The 17,687-nt window shown below is 48.4% G+C and overlaps 5 protein-coding genes across 5 annotated transcripts; 2 read left to right on the plus strand and 3 right to left on the minus strand.

The window, feature by feature from the left end:
* Positions 1-3: 3 nt before the first annotated feature.
* On the minus strand, positions 4-6,628 carry SPPG_06058 (uncharacterized protein; the record flags this gene model as incomplete). Its single annotated transcript, XM_016754264.1, has 3 exons — positions 4-533; positions 608-1,228; positions 1,291-6,628. The coding sequence occupies 3 exons, from the start codon at positions 6,626-6,628 to the stop codon at positions 58-60; spliced, it is 6,435 nt and encodes a 2,144-aa protein (XP_016606389.1). The 3' UTR covers positions 4-57.
* A 165-nt stretch (positions 6,629-6,793) lies between these two features.
* Positions 6,794-7,876, plus strand: SPPG_06059 (uncharacterized protein). The gene is made up of 3 exons (XM_016754265.1): positions 6,794-6,937; positions 7,018-7,101; positions 7,245-7,876. Exons 1-3 carry the CDS (start codon positions 6,810-6,812, stop codon positions 7,867-7,869), a joined length of 837 nt encoding a protein of 278 aa, XP_016606390.1. The 5' UTR covers positions 6,794-6,809; the 3' UTR covers positions 7,870-7,876.
* A 2,632-nt stretch (positions 7,877-10,508) lies between these two features.
* Positions 10,509-12,303, plus strand: SPPG_06060 (uncharacterized protein). The gene is made up of 2 exons (XM_016754266.1): positions 10,509-10,722; positions 10,820-12,303. Exons 1-2 carry the CDS (start codon positions 10,570-10,572, stop codon positions 12,098-12,100), a joined length of 1,434 nt encoding a protein of 477 aa, XP_016606391.1. The 5' UTR covers positions 10,509-10,569; the 3' UTR covers positions 12,101-12,303.
* Positions 12,304-12,659: 356 nt separating this feature from the next.
* SPPG_06061 (ATP synthase subunit beta, mitochondrial) lies at positions 12,660-14,986 on the minus strand. The gene is made up of 6 exons (XM_016754267.1): positions 14,819-14,986; positions 14,389-14,554; positions 13,563-14,322; positions 13,186-13,494; positions 13,047-13,118; positions 12,660-12,984 (listed from the first exon to the last, which is right to left on the minus strand). The coding sequence occupies exons 1-6, from the start codon at positions 14,883-14,885 to the stop codon at positions 12,856-12,858; spliced, it is 1,503 nt and encodes a 500-aa protein (XP_016606392.1). The 5' UTR covers positions 14,886-14,986; the 3' UTR covers positions 12,660-12,855.
* A 3-nt stretch (positions 14,987-14,989) lies between these two features.
* On the minus strand, positions 14,990-17,271 carry SPPG_06062 (TKL/LISK/LISK-DD1 protein kinase). Its single transcript, XM_016754268.1, has 11 exons — positions 17,145-17,271; positions 17,065-17,077; positions 16,899-16,993; positions 16,777-16,834; positions 16,616-16,719; positions 16,509-16,556; positions 16,366-16,437; positions 15,833-16,305; positions 15,518-15,767; positions 15,411-15,457; positions 14,990-15,348 (listed from the first exon to the last, which is right to left on the minus strand). Exons 1-11 carry the CDS (start codon positions 17,213-17,215, stop codon positions 15,146-15,148), a joined length of 1,434 nt encoding a protein of 477 aa, XP_016606393.1. The 5' UTR covers positions 17,216-17,271; the 3' UTR covers positions 14,990-15,145.
* Positions 17,272-17,687: the final 416 nt, after the last annotated feature.

Genomic DNA, 17,687 nt, shown 5'->3' on the forward strand with positions numbered 1-17,687 from the left:
TTCAGACAGCGTCAAACAAACATGCTATCAATATCCACAACGAACTATATAAACACATTAAGCTGCCATAAGGAGGGGGGCTGCCATATAGATATCGTAGAACTCATTAAACATGACCACAGGTTTTTCAGGGCTTAGAGTAGTGACCCATCCCGTAGTATCGTGCCATGCATCAATCAGGGATTTGCGGCTAGGAATTTTATCGTCGCTGCTCCAGATCGTGTACACTTTGTCAAACTGCTCTGGACTAACTACTTGTGCATCTCCTGGTGTCAATAGCGGGGGTTGAGGAAGCCAAGACGGTTGCGATTGCGTCGTAGGAGGCAGCTTTGGATGCGCGCCGTTGTAAACGTCATACGACATCGCGCTTGCGGCATCGAACGCAGGGAAAGGTTTGTCCGGATCGGACAGCTTCGGCGGAGGAGCTGACACCGTAATGCCGATCAACGCTTCCATGGTGGTTTCCGTGTGATCCGAATGATCCAGAAGGGTGTCAATCCGATCTCCACTACTGGGATCTTCATTTGGAGAGTCTACAGAAACCAATGCAAGAGAAATAACGTTAGAAGGCCCGTACTGTGTAAGGAAGAATGACTGGAGATCCTACATTTTCCCCAGTTACCCGTCGGCACTTGTTTCCAGATGGGGCTGAATTGGAATCCGCTTACAACTTCTGATGTGGGGCCTGTGACAGATACGTCCAGGACGGAACTCAAGGGTGATTGGAGTTGCATTGGCTTGGCAAAGACATTCCTTCCAACCTGTACGGGATTCGCCTGATCCTGACGATAGGTAACCGCAGAAACAAGGAATTTACTCTCGATTCGGAAGCGCAGGATGCCAGCACGAACACTCCATTGGGCCCCTCCTTCTGTCACCATATCCTTCTTGTGATTAGGTTCGTAACCACTTTCAACAGTCAAGCGGTGGTCTGCTGTTTTGTCATCAGTTAAATTCAGGTTTGGGTCTCCAGCTCGTAGAGACTTTGGAGTATTTGTATCCTGCTGCAGGAGAAGCTGCCAGAACTCCTCGAGTTTAAGCGCCGGTGGCCTACCGGGTCGTGGTCCAAAATGTATATCAAATCCAAACACCCAAAAGTCAACATGGACAACTCCTCCAAACTCGGGACCTTCCAGCTCGAGCATGGCGCCAATGTCAACCCGGATATGGATCGTACAAATCCAGAGGTCCAAGGTGAATGCTACACCGACAGATATGCCGATGCTACCTAAACAGAGGGCGAAGAGGATTTGCAATGCATCTTTTCTGAAAGTGGAGGTTTGAACTTACCCTTAAAATGGAATGGGGCCCAGTTGATGAGAAAGTCGGCATGCTCCTCGAAATGGGCTGACAGTGGCCCGCAAGACAGCACCGCAGCGAGGCGCCCTCCACCCATGCACATTTTTGGAGTTACTGCAAAATAGGCCTCTCCTGTAACAGATAGGTTGCGGTCGAGCTGCCAAGATATACCGAGCCGCTTTGGGTTCGGATAATAGGATGGCCGGACGAATGCTGGATGATATCCTCCGATTGTAAAGACAAAGTCTCCGGCTTGCAAAGAAGGCGAGAACCAATAGTACAGTGCAAAACCACCTCTCAAATGGCAGGACGGATGGAGGACGAATGAATTTGGCGATAGCTCTGCCTCAACTGACATGAAGCCAGCATGCAGCTCAACGCGACAGCTTATCTCCAGTTCAGCATACACAAAGCAATTCTGTCTTGGCGTCTTGGCTGGAACACTACATATTGCCTTCGCGAATACGCCGAGGGAGACGTACGGGTTGAACTCCAAGACCACCAAAGCTTGAACATCTAATACTTGGAATGCTGTCACCTCCAAGCCAGCAGCTATCCAAAGCGACTTCTCCTGGGGTGAAATCCAACCACCTGGTGTCGAGTTCAAAGATTCGAGCAGCACCATAGGGTCATTTCCTGGCATCGGAACGTTGTTGCCAATCAAGGGAAATGACATTACCTGGTCGACGCTGGGGTATTTCAGATTCGAATTGTAGCCAAATCCAAGGCTAATGCCTGTGATTTCGGCAAATTCGAGTTCGATCAAAGGACCATTCAGTTTGGCAAAAACAAAGAAAGTTTTGAAAGTCGCAGTGCTCGGGTGGGTCGCATCGTGAGCCTTCCCGTAAGATCCAAACGCAAGGAAAGAATATGGCGCTATCGCTATGACGACACCACCATTATACTGTTCGACATCAGGGGAAGACGTTTTCTGAAAAATTCCAGCGATTGTGACTGGAGGTTGCATATACTCAACCCCAAGGCCAGATAGGGTAATATCGAGATCAGGGTTGGAGAAGTCAGTGAGGGCAGACAGATTCACGCCGATTCCGAATCCGAGTAGTGCCATCTCGATCGGTCCTATGTGGACTGATGCGTCAAGCAGCACGTAGAGTTTCTTGTTTTTGTATTGCAAGCCAATATTCTCAACGGACAAGATCCCGTCAGATTTGTGGAGCGGCGACTTTGTCGCTCCAGCATCTTCCGTATCTCCATCTGGTGTTCTCCCAGAACGGAGCGTATTCGCTTTCGCGCTTCCTGTTTGCTTCCCAAAAACGTAGTCCAATACGACACCGCTGTTGCTCTCTGTAAGCAGGACATGGGATCCTGGCAGTAACACAACATCAGTTTTCTTTGGGCTAACGCTTGTTAACTTGTATTTTAGGTAAGAATAAGGATCAGGAACAGCTGTATTGATCACACAGACATCATCAGCGGTTAACCCCATGCTGTTCTCCGAAGGTTGGATCCACAGATACTCTATTTCATCGACAGGCATGGAGAACGAGGGCACTAGAGGTACAGAGTGTGGAGTCGGAATACCCAGAACACAGTGGACCATGCGCTTCGGAGGAGCGGTCATGTCGGTATTTTGGATTTGAATCAACGAAAGATGGAAGTCTTTCGTAGGAGATAATAAAGCATATAGGACGATGCTGTTTGAGGTCGTTGACTTTGAACAACCTAACGAGAGATTGAAGCTATCTCGATCAAGCTCAATGTTGTTCACAAGGTCAGGTAATAAGTCGGTATTCCCAAAATATCCAGCTAGTACTTTCCCAGCGGTCAAGTCCGTTGGGACGGCACGAGGATCGTCTTTTCGCAGATCAGCTTTAAAGCTCCAAGTCTTGTCTTTCTGATACGCGTAGGTGAAAGTAAGTCTGACCCCGCCAATATCCAGGGTACCATCAAACGTGAAGTTGCTTCCAGTATCCTTCTCGTAATCATATTGCAAACCAAGATGCGGCACCCGTATGTGCTCAAGGAGGCTCATAACGGCTTGACCGTCGTCAAAGAAACTGTATAGCACTCCTAGGTTTACGTCAAACGCCTCACCAGTCAATTGCCACTTCCCGTCATTAAAGGAAAGGGCAACCGACATGGAAGTACTGCCAGCACTGCTATCCTTCTTATCCTCCTTCGGTCTCGGCGAGAGGGTAATGTCGGCATGCAAAGATAGTGACAGACTTTTTTTCCTCCAATCATATCTTGCCTGAAGATCCACTTCATCAAGTGAAATGGGTGTCCAGTTTTTACCGCCATTGTCCGTTGCCACACTTGGCTCATCCGCAAGGATAATACCTGAAAAAGCGATACTATCCGGGTCGATGGAAAGGGTCGCCAGAATGACATCAGTTGGGAGACCTGGCGGCTTTGTAACAGCACCCTTTGCATTGGGATTCAAGTTAGCGAGGCATATCGAGGAGCTATACGACTCGCCAGGACCGAGTGGGCTCGGAGTCAGAAGGCGATAGTCCTCGTAGTCTGGTAGCTTCTGCAGCAATTCCACAAAAGGTTGATCAGGTACCATCCAAAGCGAGCCGCTAAACGAGTTTTTAGGCCAAGTATATGAAAGGAGGAATACTGGCTTTTCCCTTTCCGTATTTCCTCCAAATTTGAGGATCAGCTCGAAGTCAATAGTGAATTCAGACGGCTTCAGGTTGTTGTCGATGGCTATGTGTGCGCGTAGGAGCCTCAATGATCCGTGGTCGTTCGGTATCCATTTATCTACATCAATTGTTCCGGATGAGCAAGTGCTTGCGAGCCATTGTAGTATTTGAGACAGAGCAATTCCGTCGCGCCATTGCAAGGTCAAGATTGTGACGTCCGGGTTATAATCCAGAAAAGCGTCCATTTCAAAATCTTTTGCCTTGAGCGTCATCGACAAGATAAGCTCCGGGACGCTTTCAACCACAATACCGTCGCTATAAGGACAAGATGTCATCGTCTTGCGGGCTACTACCTTTGCCCCAGTTACCGAGACTGCGCCAGAAAAAATCGTTCCAATGGCGCCGTTGATCTTGTTTATGGTTTCCGCTGTTGCACTCGCTTCAAGCCTGATAACAGTCAGATAGTTAGACTGCGGTACGAACCAGAGACAATTCCGTGACTTTGGATCAACGTTAATTTGGAAAGTCAGATCATCCGCTAACCGCAGCATATTAATCTTCTCTAAATTGAGAAAACGTGCAATATCTTGCATCGAACAAGCAAGCACGGCGGTGGTGGGCTGCATGCGGAGATGCAGCATAACCAATTCACTGTCGATACCCTCCCCTGCGCTGTTTGACGTAAAGTATGTTATCTCTCCATTTGCCGGCTGCCCTGGAAGCCGCAGACCACAAGTGAAAATGACGCCCCCCGTCGAATCAGTAGAAACATATGTTCCGTCAAGTCCGCACCAGCGTAGCCAGACTGATAGCTCATCTTCGTTCGGATCCAGCGCGGTTCCCGGAAGAGCGGTTACCATTGGCCCTGTCAAAGTCAAATATCCGAATGATAAAGATCCTATAAGAACATCCAGAGCCTGTGGCAGCGAGGCTAAGGCGCTTTGCATGCCTGGAACTGGGTCCACATAGCTACTTAAGATAAAGGTCACATTGTCATTCGCTACCACATCCGCAGCTGCAAGCGTAACGAGGTTCTCGACCGCTGACGGTGTCGGACCTGTACGGACGGTCGCCGGAACCTCCATCTTTGCGCGGAGCTCTGAAAGGGACCGGCGCCTTTTCTTGGTAACTTTTCCTATTACGTCAGTAGCTGTTGCAGATGCGATAGGCGCAGCGGCATTAATGCTTGCACGAGCAGCTGCCCGTGGGGGCTGAACTCTTCTTGGGGGAGGATAGAGTTTCGTAGTCTTAATTTTCCTTCTGAACATAGCTGGAAAAGGAGGTTGGTTCTCGACGCCAACCACGGTAGATCCGTTATATAAGAGCTGAAGCTTGATGTAGAGCATTGTCGTTGACCCCACAAAAGGGTGATACTCCTTCCCTACTGTGGATAGTGTTGCCCAAAAGCCCGCTGTTTTTTCGTAAAGCCATGCTTTCATATCCCCAATGGTCGCCTTTGGCTTTGCTAGTCGCTCGGTTTCGAAAGCTGTTTTCAGCGCATTGCCATCCAGGGCTTTCAGGGCATCTTGGAACTTCACGTTTATTGGATCATTCTCAGTGAACGGATCCAGCGAACCACTTCTGTCAGTATACGCGAATGGCCACTTTACGGTGTCAAAGGCTTCCACCAGGTAATATGGGTAGCAAGTCGCGTAGACATTAAAGGTCGGAGGGTTGTTTTTAGCGCGATATGCATCCAAATAGCATAAAAGTGGCCAGCCTGGATGTCCATATTCTGTGTACGCTGATATAATGATATTACTTGGCTTTAAGCCAGTGATAACCTGCGTTGGTGTGGAATACGTAGAGCCGTGATGGCTAGCCTTAAGGTTGGGAACCTCCACCGGCCCATCACGGTTGATCCACCGGCAGACCTTGTCCTCCATTGAGTAGTCAGCATCACCCGCGAGGTAGTGGGCGACACGCACAGGATTGGTAGGCCAGATGACAAGCAAGAAAAGCGAGTACTTGTTCCTCTTTGATGAGTCTGGTTTGTCCACCACCGTAAACATTGCAGGTCCTAAGCACTGTTCATTGCCAGCCACACAATACAAACCCGGCGCCACTATAGGTCCGTAATCTTTGTTATGGGCTCCTATCAACTCTTTCGGACTTTTAATGTCCTTAGGGCTGGTGGTCGACAAACTACGGTCGCTGAACAGTTCGGTGCCAAGGAAAACGTCAGCGCGGAAACTGTTCCGCTCCAAAGTCCTGACTTTCACCACGCGTTCGACTTTCGCTTTCGCTGCTATCAGCGACAATTCGTGAGTTTTGGGATCCACTTCCCCGCCCACCAGTCTAACACCGCCTTTTTCAAGATCGTCATCAGCAGCGTAAGGGGCGTAGAACGTGCTTGTCGGTGCCCCCTTGTCGTCGTATTTAAGACGTGTGCACTGTGGGGCTGTCGAGCTCAAACCGTCTAGGAGCAAATCAAACAGCCCACGATAGTGATCATCATCCCAATGGGTCAGTACCACAGCATCGAATTTCAACAGAGCGGTAGAGTCCGCAGCGTACGGTAGATACTTCTGTTCTATATCCTTGATAGCATTCTTGATTACTTGGTAGGCGTTAGGGCTTTGGCCTCCATCTGCCAGTACGGCCGCCTTGACGGTGCCAGAGATGACCCAAGTGGTGGTAGTGGTATCGACGAGCAAGTATATCGTGCTATCGCCGGTTCCTATATTAACATGAAATACATCTACACGGGTATTGTCCATTATATCTCGTTGAATTCCTGCACCAGTCCGGGTCTCGTCCGCGTGTCGGTCAGTGACTGGACGGCCAAATAACGACTATCCAACTCAACTTGGCCGACGCGGCTCAGCCAACACACGCGCGCGCGATGATGCGCGAGGGCAACCTTCCACCCGCCCCTTGATCACGAAAGACCTCCTTAGTATGCTCTTTGGCTCGCGCCTGCTAATCAGTTCGTCGCATAAAATGTCTGCTCCTCGCCGCCACTGGTTTCGACTCTTGGTCATAAGTCTCATAACCATTACACCGGCGATCCTCCTCTGCGTTGCCTTGTACAGTATCATGATCTTGCTTTTGCACTGCTAGTCTGTAAATACCGGAGTTAGAATACTAAAAATCATTTTCACCAAAGGTCTTTCACCTATGTGACAACCACGTCTGCAGAATGGGCGAAGCAAGCTGTTTTTTCTGGGGTCATATATCAAGGGGATAACATGTAAGTCTCTCCCAGGTGCTAGAATCCTCCCTCAAGTCAGTGAGACCGATGAAATTTCGTCCGCGGGCGGGGTTGGGATTATTCGCGTAGAACGTATGCTCCGTCCTTGTTTTCCGTTAACGCTGGTCTCTTTTCTCATCAAGGCGCGGCCCCTTAAAAAACTGTATACTGCTGACGGATCCGAGTCGACTTGCCTGCTCGGGCCCCTTGTGCTCTGTCGCGTCGAGGGATTCCCCCCCATTCTGTGTGCAGGCACGATGGGCAAAGAATTTCTGCATTGCGGCCTGCGTGCTTGTTAGCCTCGGCGTACTAGGGATTTTGGTCTTGACTGTTATCAAATTAGTCCACTTGAAGCGGGATTTCAAACACGGTGGTCGTCGAATTCGAAAAACTCACCCTGCGTTGGCTTTTCTCGCCTTCCTGGTTACAATCCTCAACGTTTTCAGTATTTTATGCCTCCTGGCTGCCCTTCTTGTCGGCGGCAACGCTTTTCTCAATCTCCAGCCACCAAACGGGAACTTTGCAACCGATCTGGTGATACCCGATTCAACCGTAGCCTGGCTACCTGGAAAAGGGATGACGTTTGGGTTGGTGGCCTGGATCCTTGGAGTATTGGGTATCTCGGCGGGAACTGTGGTATTTGATATGCCAAAATCTCAGAATGAATGGGGACTGTTGCCTCCAAAAGACCCCCATGAAAGACAAATTGACATTATCGTTGAGGAAGATGAGCTAGAACACCATCGTGACAGCATCGATGTTGCATAATGCCGCCAAATACAACCTTTCACTATAAAATGTCTCTATAAGAATAATTTCAGAGAAAAGAGATAAAACTGTAGATTCCAAACCTCAGGCCGTCTCCCATCACCGGTTTCTGAGACACCCTAGTATTGGGAGGACACAGCATACTGCTGCCAATTACCAGTTATATGCACTGAGAATTATGTGAACCGGCTGCGATGGTAGGATGGCGATGTCACCCATAGTTTGAGATACATAGCATCAATAAACTTGATCCTTTCAAGTTCTGAATATTCTCATGCTAGGTAAGATCAAAGTAAAAATAAATGGGAGACAGTAAGTGGCACAGTAATCGACAAGTTTTACTTAGTGTAGAGGTGACAGAAACTGGCACTAGCTACTACACCAGGGAGTGAACCAGCGTAAACTGGCTCGGAAAAGCTAACTAACTAACTACTAGGCAATTATACACGCAATACGTAACGGTTGTTCTAACCGGATAATTGCCCACCACCACACACGGTCCCTACTAGGCCTTGATCCAGAACTCTTGATGGCATTGAAGCCAGACTCTTGCATCCAGGAGCGAATCGACTGGGCAGCATCACAAGCTGGTGGATTTTCAGTGACAAAGGCTTGGAGACTAAAAAAACTGCATGTCAGCGAGGTGACCCGATGACAAGAAATGCAAGAAATGCCATCGATACATACCAACCAAGCTCAACTAATGTGGCAGTATAATAGTAGGTTTTGTTATCGGATCCGATTGGTTGCCGCTGGTTCTGATCACGGTTGCTGTCGGGCGGTCGAGGTCCTCGACACCACCACATCGGCGTTCTCATGGTTGACCGAGTCGCGATGAGGTTGTGTGGGTCGCAATGAGCGTTGCGCAGATGCTTCGACTCGAGGATGGGTAAAGAGGAAAGAGGGAAAAGGTCCCCCTTTTATAGACCTTTGGCATGCGCCTCACCGCAGTTTAAAAAAAAAACATTACAATACATGCCACACCAATCTGAGCGATAGAGGGGGGTTCTGATTATGCGATATGATTAACCGGATTAATCCGGATAATAATGGGTCCTAGTGCCATTTTCAATCGCCTCCACACTATGCTAACGGAAAGGATATTAGTTATTGCATCGAGAGTTATAATAACAAAGTGAAAGCAACCGAGGAGGTTGCCTTGGATCCAGGCAGTAGTCAAGTTGATAAAGTTGAATCCGTGGTTAGTAGATGATATTGACGATAATCGGTCGCCTTCACAATCGCGAGCTTGATACACTGTATCGTGTAAGCGCTGCAAGAGTAAACCAGTGCGTCTTAAGTAGAGTAGGCGAGGCGGTGAATGGAGTATAATGGACGCATAAAAGTGGTCCTCCTTGGGAAATGATTCGGAAATAATTCATAAGACTTTCGATCGGTAGATGAAGTATGATAGATTTGCTTCACAAAATTACAAAGTTGCTGATTCAACCCCACCTGGTTTCCCTGCGAATCGCTGGCTATAGCCATCCCCGCGGGATCGTCCTGATGTAGCTCTGTTGCAGCGCCTATGTAAAACAACAGCTGTTTTGATCTCTCTCAGCAACTACGGATGCTCTGGTTAGCACTCTTATGGGAAATTGATGACAGCTCTCTTCATTTACTATACGCTCCGGGAAAGGACCATCACAGCGTAAAATGTTGATCAAGTTTCCTTGAAAATGAACCAACTTGGTCCGTTTGGTTATGACACTTGTGGTCAAAGGGGGACATTGCGTGTATCCCAAGATGCCAATGTCGCTTGGAATCTTGTCAAGCTTTGTTGGAAGAAAGTTTCGCTGAAAAAAAAGGATTACGAGTGCGAGGCACAAGCGTAGGAGGTATCAGTTCCCTGAGAGGATCCTGGGGAGGAACTATACAGTTTCGGCACATAAAAGCACCGTTGCGCCTGCAGCCCATGTCTTCTTGACAACAATACATGAGGGACGAATGAAGCTGCCAGGTTTTCAAATAGCCAACTTCTTGAAAAGCAGAGTACATCAATACACAAATAGGCCATCAATGAACTGTCTCTAACCGAGATCTCGAGGCGAGATGATCTCTGGCAAATTCCAAGCGTACTTCTCCGCAGGTATGGTCCAAGGCAATAAGGCAATCGCAACCCAGCCAGTTTCTTTATTACTAGTAGAGGGAGAAAACGTTTATTCGAGACAGAAAACTTCAGCAAAATTAATTGAAAGGAACAAAGTTCCTACTAATTGTCATGCCTCTAATTAAGCGATAAGCCGTCAAGTCGTGCGCAGCAACGATCTCAAAAGTTGGCGGGCCCGACTCAACAGCAACAAGAATTAACTTAATTTAGGGACAATCCCTCCTTATCGACGATAGGCGATTAAAGGTCTACGATATGTAAAAAAAAATCGCCAGTATGAAACAGTTGAATGGCATCCTCCTGTCACCTCACTGCCTGATGAACAGTGATGAGGCCTTGTATTTACCGTAAGATGGTTTGAGCCTGATTTTATATTGACAATCGCTTTCACTACCAGCATTAAACAATATCCCCAAATGTTATGTAACTGTATGGATGAGGTCCCTTGAGGTACCCTAACTTGAGGGTTGGCTGACGTACAACTCACAGTAATCGCGTCGGGGACCCCCGAGAAATCAAACGAGGATCTCGCAAGCGCTGAATGGCGACTATGGATGATCGTCAACCCTCCCGGACGCAAAATAGAGTAGATGAAAACAAAGAAGGTCATCATTCTGCAGGTGCTGCTCGTCACGATTTTTGTTGGCACCTACATTGCAGGCTCTAGAACAACAACAAGTACATTAACTGTGTTGCGCGTGCCGCGCTCGGTTGAAGTTGAATCGCGACAAGACAGCGTGCCAGTAAGTTCGATCGTAGCCAGATACTGCTCGCAACCTGAGCGTCTCTTGAGTGCCGTATTCTAACTTTAATATCCGTGATTCTGGATAATCTTGAAAGCAAAGCAAGCCAAGGATTCTTAATAATGCTACTAATGGCCAGGAATCTAAAAAGTGGGCACCATATGTATATTCAAGCTGCGATTCAACATGGATGCCCGCGCATTTTGCGCCGTGTATCAAGGAGAGAATGAACCAGGGATCCTCATGCAGCCTTAATCCGACGGCACCGTGCATCGCGGAAGCTGAAGAGCTTATTTTTCCAGATTTTGAGATCCGCGAACCCGGCTTCCACAATGCCACATACCGTAACTACTGGGTGTCATCAGTCACGGACCCTCGTAGAGACTTTCATGGCCGGATGCACTGGGTTCACAATGGCTGGGCGCGATATTCCGGGCAGTTTGGGCAGAATTTCATTTTGACAAACGCTGGTTACGAAGCGACTCCATTGGCAGATTCATGGTCAGCAGGCGCATGCATGGCATGGGACACGGATTTTTCAGCGATGCTTCGTCCAGTTGCCAATGGAGCAGCCAAGAAGGTCCGCAAGGCGTTGTTCGCAGCATCCCCCGACTCGTGGAGCTTTCAGCATTTTCTAGATCGTACCACCCACCTTGCCATTCAAGCGGGCGAGCACATAGATACAGATACCTACGTTGTGTCCGGGGCTAAGCAGCGACAAGAACCAGTAAAGGAGATGTGGAACCTAGCATTTGGTGTTAAAGCAGACCACCTAGTCTCCTCACCAATAACTGCCGAAACGCTTATCTTTCCATGCCGGAGCGTTTTGATACACCCTTACTTCCAGATCCGATTTGCAGAACTCATGGGTGTAGCTCGCACCCGTCCAATGTCCGAACGGAAGGTTGTACTTTACCTCTCCCGAAATCAGGATAATACGCTTAACGGAGGTCGACGAATTGTAAACGAGGATGCCCTTCTGAGCGCCGTAACGAAGCTGGTGGAGGAGCGACAGCAGGGAGAGGAACTCGTCATTTACGATCACCGCAAATTTTCGACGATGCAGGAGGTGGTCTCGTTTTGGTCATCTGTTCGAGCAGTTTTCGGGCCTCATGGGAGCGCATTCCATAACCATTGGTTTGCGCCCAAGAATACGATGCTCATAGAATTTGTTCCTCGAGATCGATTCCAAATCTTGTGGTGGGAGCAGTCAGCATTACTGGGGCAGACCTACTGGCCGTTTGCTTTGGCATCAGAGAATGCTCAGCATGATATGAAAGTACCGGTGGACGCCGTCGTTTCTATTTTACGAGAGAATCTTGGGAAAATTCCGGAGCCTGTGCTTAGAAAGTATTACCCTTGGGACACTGGATACTAGATACCCCGCACTTTATGCTCTACCATGTTTCATTTCCACTTTATCGTTTGACATTTTCACCGTCAGCAGCCTCTGAAGGAATAATTTAAGATATCGGAGAATATATCTTTCGAGCCGACTATATAAGAAACGGGGGTATTGTAAGCAATAGAGTAGCCTTGATGCTACAATATAGATTTTTTTCAATTTGAACATAATTCCTTTTTCCGAAAGGTGCCTGACTGCAGAAATCAACTTTGATAAAGTGAATAAGCGATGAAGGCTTGTAGGCCATTGTCTCCCATTAACAATGGCCAGTCATGGACAAAAAGTAGCAGTGAAACGAGAGGCAACCCTACAAAACGTGTACAGACAGTGATCATTTCACTTACTAAAACCATCGCAAATGCCTCGGAGTGCCTCATTGTAATCCAGACTCCAGCTCGATCATTCCAGCTCATCTCACTTCAATATGAAGGAAAATCATGTCCTCAAGTCTCTCTTCCGTGTCCCTGTTTGTTCATCGACGGGCATACGGTGCGGAATACCAAAGGACCAACTGACAAGGTATGCAAACGAATTGCAAGTTAAATGAGGATCACTGTCTGTATTCTAGACCCGCCCGGTATACTCCACCCTCACCGGCGGCTATGAAACGATTGTGCGGACCCATTGGGCCTTCCGTGTCGTGCTCAACACAATAACTATATATTACCGTTTGGTACAACAGCCGCAAGACTTTTGCACCACCAGCCCCCTATGGTATTTTACATGGTTTACGCTTGCTTAGCAATTTCTTCTGCCTTCCGCTGCACTTCCTCAATATCGCCGACCATGTAGAAGGCAGCCTCAGGAAGACCGTCGTGCTTGCCGTCCAAGATCTCCTTGAAAGACCGGAGGGTATCCTAAAAATTGAAGAAAGGTTACGATATTGTACATGTCGGTAAGAATTCTGCAATATATTTACCTGAAGCGAGACATAACGACCTTCGTAACCAGTGAAGACTTGAGCAGTGGTGAACGGCTGACTCATGAAACGCTGGCGATAAAAAAAATCGTGAGCAGAGTTCTTTCGTAGATAGAAGTTAACAAAGTGGATTTCTCACCTGGATCTTACGGGCACGTTCGACAGTGAGCTTGTCCTCTTCAGACAATTCATCCATACCAAGAATGGCAATGATATCTTGGAGGGACTTGTAGTTCTGAAGAATCTGCTGGACGCCGGTGGCGATGTTGTAGTGCTCGTCACCAACGATACGGGGATCCAAGATACGGGATTTCGAGTCAAGAGGATCCACAGCGGGGTAGATACCAAGTTCGGCAATGGAACGGGACAACACAGTGGTGGCGTCCAAATGGGCGAAAGTGGTAGCCGGGGCAGGGTCAGTCAAATCATCGGCGGGCACGTAAATGGCCTTAGGATTCATAGACAAAACGTGAATATCTCTCGCCACCCCTTCATCTCAGACGTATCCCAACATACCTGCACAGACGTAATCGAACCCTTCTTGGTGGTGGTAATACGCTCCTGCATACCACCCATATCAGTTGCAAGAGTGGGCTGGTAACCGACAGCGGAGGGAATACGACCGAGAAGGGCAGATACTTCGGAACCGGCCTGGGTGAAACGGAAAATGTTGTCGACGAACAAAAGCACATCCTGGCCTTCTTGGTCACGGAAGTACTCAGCAATCGTCAAACCGGTCAAAGCAACACGGGCACGGGCACCAGGGGGCTCGTTCATCTGACCATACACAAGGGCAGCCTTAGACTGGCCATCAAGTTGAATGACACCAGCCGTAATCATCTCGTGGTACAAATCGTTACCCTCACGAGTACGCTCACCGACACCGCAGAAAACGGAGTAACCACCGTGGGCCTTGGCAACGTTGTTGATGAGTTCGGTAATAAGCACAGTCTTTCCGACACCAGCACCACCGAAGAGACCAATCTTACCACCCTTAGAGTAGGGGGCAAGAAGATCTACGACCTTGATACCAGTTTCCAACATTTCGGGAACAGTGGACTGGTCCACGAATTCCGGAGGGTCAGCGTGGATGGGAAGAAGCTGCTTGGTCTTGATGGGACCACGCTCATCGACGGGTTCACCGATGACGTTCATGATACGACCCAAGCACTCGGGTCCAGCAGGTACACGAATGGGTGCGCCAGTGTCAAGAACCTTCTGACCGCGGGTAAGACCCTCAGTACCGTCCATGGCAATGGTACGGACAGTGTTTTCACTGATTATCGTTGCATTTAAATTCTCGTACAACAACTGTAGAATCATCAAAGTACAAAATCCTCACCCCAAGTGCTGGGCAACTTCCAAGACAAGACGGGACTCGTGACCTTGGACCTCCAAAGCGTTCAAAATTGGGGGCAAGTTTCCAGACTCGAAGTGAACGTCAACGACGGCACCGATAACAGCACGAACTGCACCAGTGCTACCGGCCTCAGTAGCGAGGGAACGGACTTTGGAGAAAAGGAGAACGAAACACGTTAGCAGCAGTACTTTGCAACAGCGTCGCAGCCTCGGCAATTGACCATTCTCCCGGACACCTCGCATCATGCACGAGGAACTCTCTCCAGTCCATTATAGATTCAACCAGCCCTCCATATCTTTCAGTGTTGCTATTCCCTATGCGCCTGCTCGTGCCTTTGAGGTTCGCCATCCAAGGTCGCGTACAAGCAGATGTGGCAGCCGGTGCTTCCCCCCAACGCGAGCGCAACACTCACCAGTCTGGTTCCGCAGTTGAGCGGCAGCCTTACGGCTGATACGTGCGACTCCACGCGCCACGATCATGATGCAAAAATGGGGATGAAGGGGGATGAAGGATGCGGGCGAGCGACGAGAAAAACGAGAAGTCGTTTGTCCACGGGAAATTCAATACAAGGAAATGGTTGCTAGGGGATAAAAAATACGGCGGCGACAAACCCATAAAATGCATTTCAAACCCATCTAAGGTGGCGGGTTCGAATGTGATCGCCACACATTACATAAGCACGTCGGTGTTTTGCGCTTCACCTCCATCAACTATTTGACTAGCCTTTGAGTACAGACATCTAACTAATGGCTGCCCGTTCTCGGGAATTTACAGCCTTTTGTAGGTGATCTCTATTCGACGAAATAGAACCTGTGAGACCACGCTGCTTGCCGTGCGAGGAACTCGGATCTAGTATGGCCAAAGAAGACCGTAGATCTGCTGGTAGGCCACAGGTGGGTGGAGCTTGTGCTGCACATCTTCTGTGGTAGACGGCAGAGCAATCTGAAAAATCATGAGCGGTCAATCATTCTTATAATTCAAAAGGGGCGACGGCCATGTCTCACCATCGCACGAGAGATGCTTATGGCCGAGGCCAACACGCTTGCCGCACCTATTAGAAAACGCTAAGCCGACCAAACTCCATTTTGAGCGGGATTCAGGAGCAGCTTACGCTTGACACTTATTTAGGGTTGGAGTCGCGAAGAGAGAAAATCGGTGGGGCACAAAATGGCCAATTCGCCGAATCGGACTTGACCCTGAAGTGAGCTGTCCCGGTGACGCAGATGCGGGGGTTTCAACGCATTCGTCAGTTAGAAGAGACTGGGAGGGTGATTTGTTTGATGACGAGGAAATGGCACTAGATGGAGGTGTCTCTATTCTTAGATCGGTTTGGGATGCAGTGTGAGACCGTGGTCGTGCGACTACAATGAGATATCATTAAAGGTTAGTGCTTAGACAGCTGTTGTCGTATGCTGGCAATACCCACGTGATATGGAAGATGATGAAGAGTCTCCATCTGCACTATCGATGCTGGTTGAGGATCCGTAATGTCGCATGCTGTTGATCAGCGGTAGCTCTGGGGCCAGTATTCCTAGATTTACAGGTTCCTCTTTGGCGAGATCCACTTCAAGCTTTCTCAGTTGTTGTAGTACCTCCTTAAGTTGTGGTCTCTTGGTCGCGTCGGCATCGGTACATGAGAGAGCTATTTTCAATAGTTCTGGCGGACAACCTGCATCCGGCACCACGGTTGCAGGATCGATTCCAAAGTATGGAATTTCTCTACGAAAGTGTTCCTGGTCGGCTACCGACCATGTCACTATTTCGCATAGAATAACCCCGAAGGAAAAAACGTCGACACGTTCGTCAAAGTCCATTCCCAGCATGATCTCTGGTGCCATATATCCATCGGTCCCGCAAAATGACATCCTTTTGAGTTCCTCGGCTGTTTTGGCTGTTTCTCTATGCTTCCCGAAGACTGGTTGACACAAGTACCGGCAATGAACATTTATTTTCACCTACCTTGACAACCCAAAATCGCAAAGCTTCAAACGGCAGTTTTCAGTGACCAGTAAATTTTCAGATTTAAGATCCCTATCAGACAATGTCATTCTCTTAGGCATTTCGGATTCCAGTCGACAATCCGCTGATGTCGCCTAGCTTACCTATGAATGATACTGTGTGCATGCAAGTACACTAGAGCACGAGCAATGCTGTTCACGCAAATGAGCACTTTTCAACTTGATTTAGAGATTTAACAGTCAGTACCCACTCCGTTGCAAAACTAACTCGGAGACGCCATGACGCCGGCTTGGTGGCATTTTGAATCCATTTCTTTAAGTTCCCGCCGCTGACATACTCTGTAATGAGATAAACCTTCAATTGAGAAATCAGTAAAACTGACCGGGTAGCGCTAACAAAAAAGCGGATTACCTTGTTCTCATGGACACAACTTCCCATAAACTGAGCAATGTTGGGATGTCGTGAGGCACTAGAATGGGGAAGGCATATCATGAGCCAGCGCTTTATCTTCCTTTGAAAAGTCCTCAATGTACCTCAAAATCTCCAGTTCTCTCCCCACGTATTTCTGCAGATTAAAGTCTGGTTGATCGGCAATGTCAAGGAATTCTTTGATGGCAACGTCGGTGCCCTACAGGTAGATCGATATATGACATGTCAGTGCATATGCACCAGAGCGATATAAATGAAACCTGGCATTACCAGATAATCTGCCCTGGAAATCAACACTCTCAGCATCAGCTTCTCATGCGTCGTGGAGAGCAGCCAGTGAAAGGACATACCTCCTTACAACTCCAAAGTTGCCCGCCGCGATATCTTCTTCTATTATCAAATCTGACCATGCAATGCTCATAGCTAAAAAGGGTTCTCGTTTGCACAACCGCTGTCGATGGTTGAGAAATCCTAGCGATTTGCTACCCGTGACACGAAATCAGTCCTGTCGCTGCTATAAATAGCGACAATCGCCCTCCGTGATGTGCCGTATAGTGGACAATGCGACCAACGAAGAAAGATAAAAAGACCCTCAACGGGTAGGATACAGGGTTGCTTCTGGAGAATGGTCACATTTGCCCATCCTTGGTATTTTTCATAGATTACGACGGTGATTTTATGGAAAATGTGAACGAAATCGGTGGGAAAAAGAGTTAAACCTTGGCGAGAAATCAGAACCCCGGAAAAATCTCCCAGCTAGGACTCCTTTGTAAAGGGCGGGGATGCGCTCAAAGCGTTCATTTCGATCGAGGCCGTTGAAATTCGGTCAGATGGAACGTTTACAATTGGCCGTCCATTTGATGGATGCAGTTCAGAGACTAAATGGCAGTGGG

This window comes from Spizellomyces punctatus, assembly GCF_000182565.1.
Source record: "Spizellomyces punctatus DAOM BR117 chromosome Unknown supercont1.11, whole genome shotgun sequence".
Taxonomy (NCBI): Eukaryota; Fungi; Chytridiomycota; class Chytridiomycetes; order Spizellomycetales; family Spizellomycetaceae; genus Spizellomyces; species Spizellomyces punctatus.

What these genes read in the sequence shown, in the direction of transcription:
- SPPG_06059 (XM_016754265.1), top strand. Translation starts at nt 6,810, where the DNA reads ATGCTCTTTGGCTCGCGCCTGCTAATCAGTTCGTCGCATAAAATGTCT. An exon ending in ATCCTCCTCTGCGTTGCCTT is followed by an intron (nt 6,938 to 7,017) that starts GTACAGTATCAT and finishes TTTTCACCAAAG; the next exon opens with GTCTTTCACCTATGTGACAA. An exon ending in ATATATCAAGGGGATAACAT is followed by an intron (nt 7,102 to 7,244) that starts GTAAGTCTCTCC and finishes TTTCTCATCAAG; the next exon opens with GCGCGGCCCCTTAAAAAACT.
- SPPG_06060 (XM_016754266.1), top strand. Translation starts at nt 10,570, where the DNA reads ATGAAAACAAAGAAGGTCATCATTCTGCAGGTGCTGCTCGTCACGATT. An exon ending in CGCGACAAGACAGCGTGCCA is followed by an intron (nt 10,723 to 10,819) that starts GTAAGTTCGATC and finishes TAATCTTGAAAG; the next exon opens with CAAAGCAAGCCAAGGATTCT.
- SPPG_06061 (XM_016754267.1), bottom strand. Translation starts at nt 14,885, where the DNA reads ATGATCGTGGCGCGTGGAGTCGCACGTATCAGCCGTAAGGCTGCCGCT. An exon ending in TCAACTGCGGAACCAGACTG is followed by an intron (nt 14,555 to 14,818) that starts GTGAGTGTTGCG and finishes TTTTCTCCAAAG; the next exon opens with TCCGTTCCCTCGCTACTGAG. An exon ending in GTCGTTATGTCTCGCTTCAG is followed by an intron (nt 12,985 to 13,046) that starts GTAAATATATTG and finishes TTCAATTTTTAG; the next exon opens with GATACCCTCCGGTCTTTCAA.
- SPPG_06062 (XM_016754268.1), bottom strand. Translation starts at nt 17,215, where the DNA reads ATGAGCATTGCATGGTCAGATTTGATAATAGAAGAAGATATCGCGGCG. An exon ending in GTTGTGTCCATGAGAACAAG is followed by an intron (nt 16,720 to 16,776) that starts GTAATCCGCTTT and finishes TCTCAATTGAAG; the next exon opens with GTTTATCTCATTACAGAGTA. An exon ending in ACCCTAAATAAGTGTCAAGC is followed by an intron (nt 15,458 to 15,517) that starts GTAAGCTGCTCC and finishes GTTTTCTAATAG; the next exon opens with GTGCGGCAAGCGTGTTGGCC.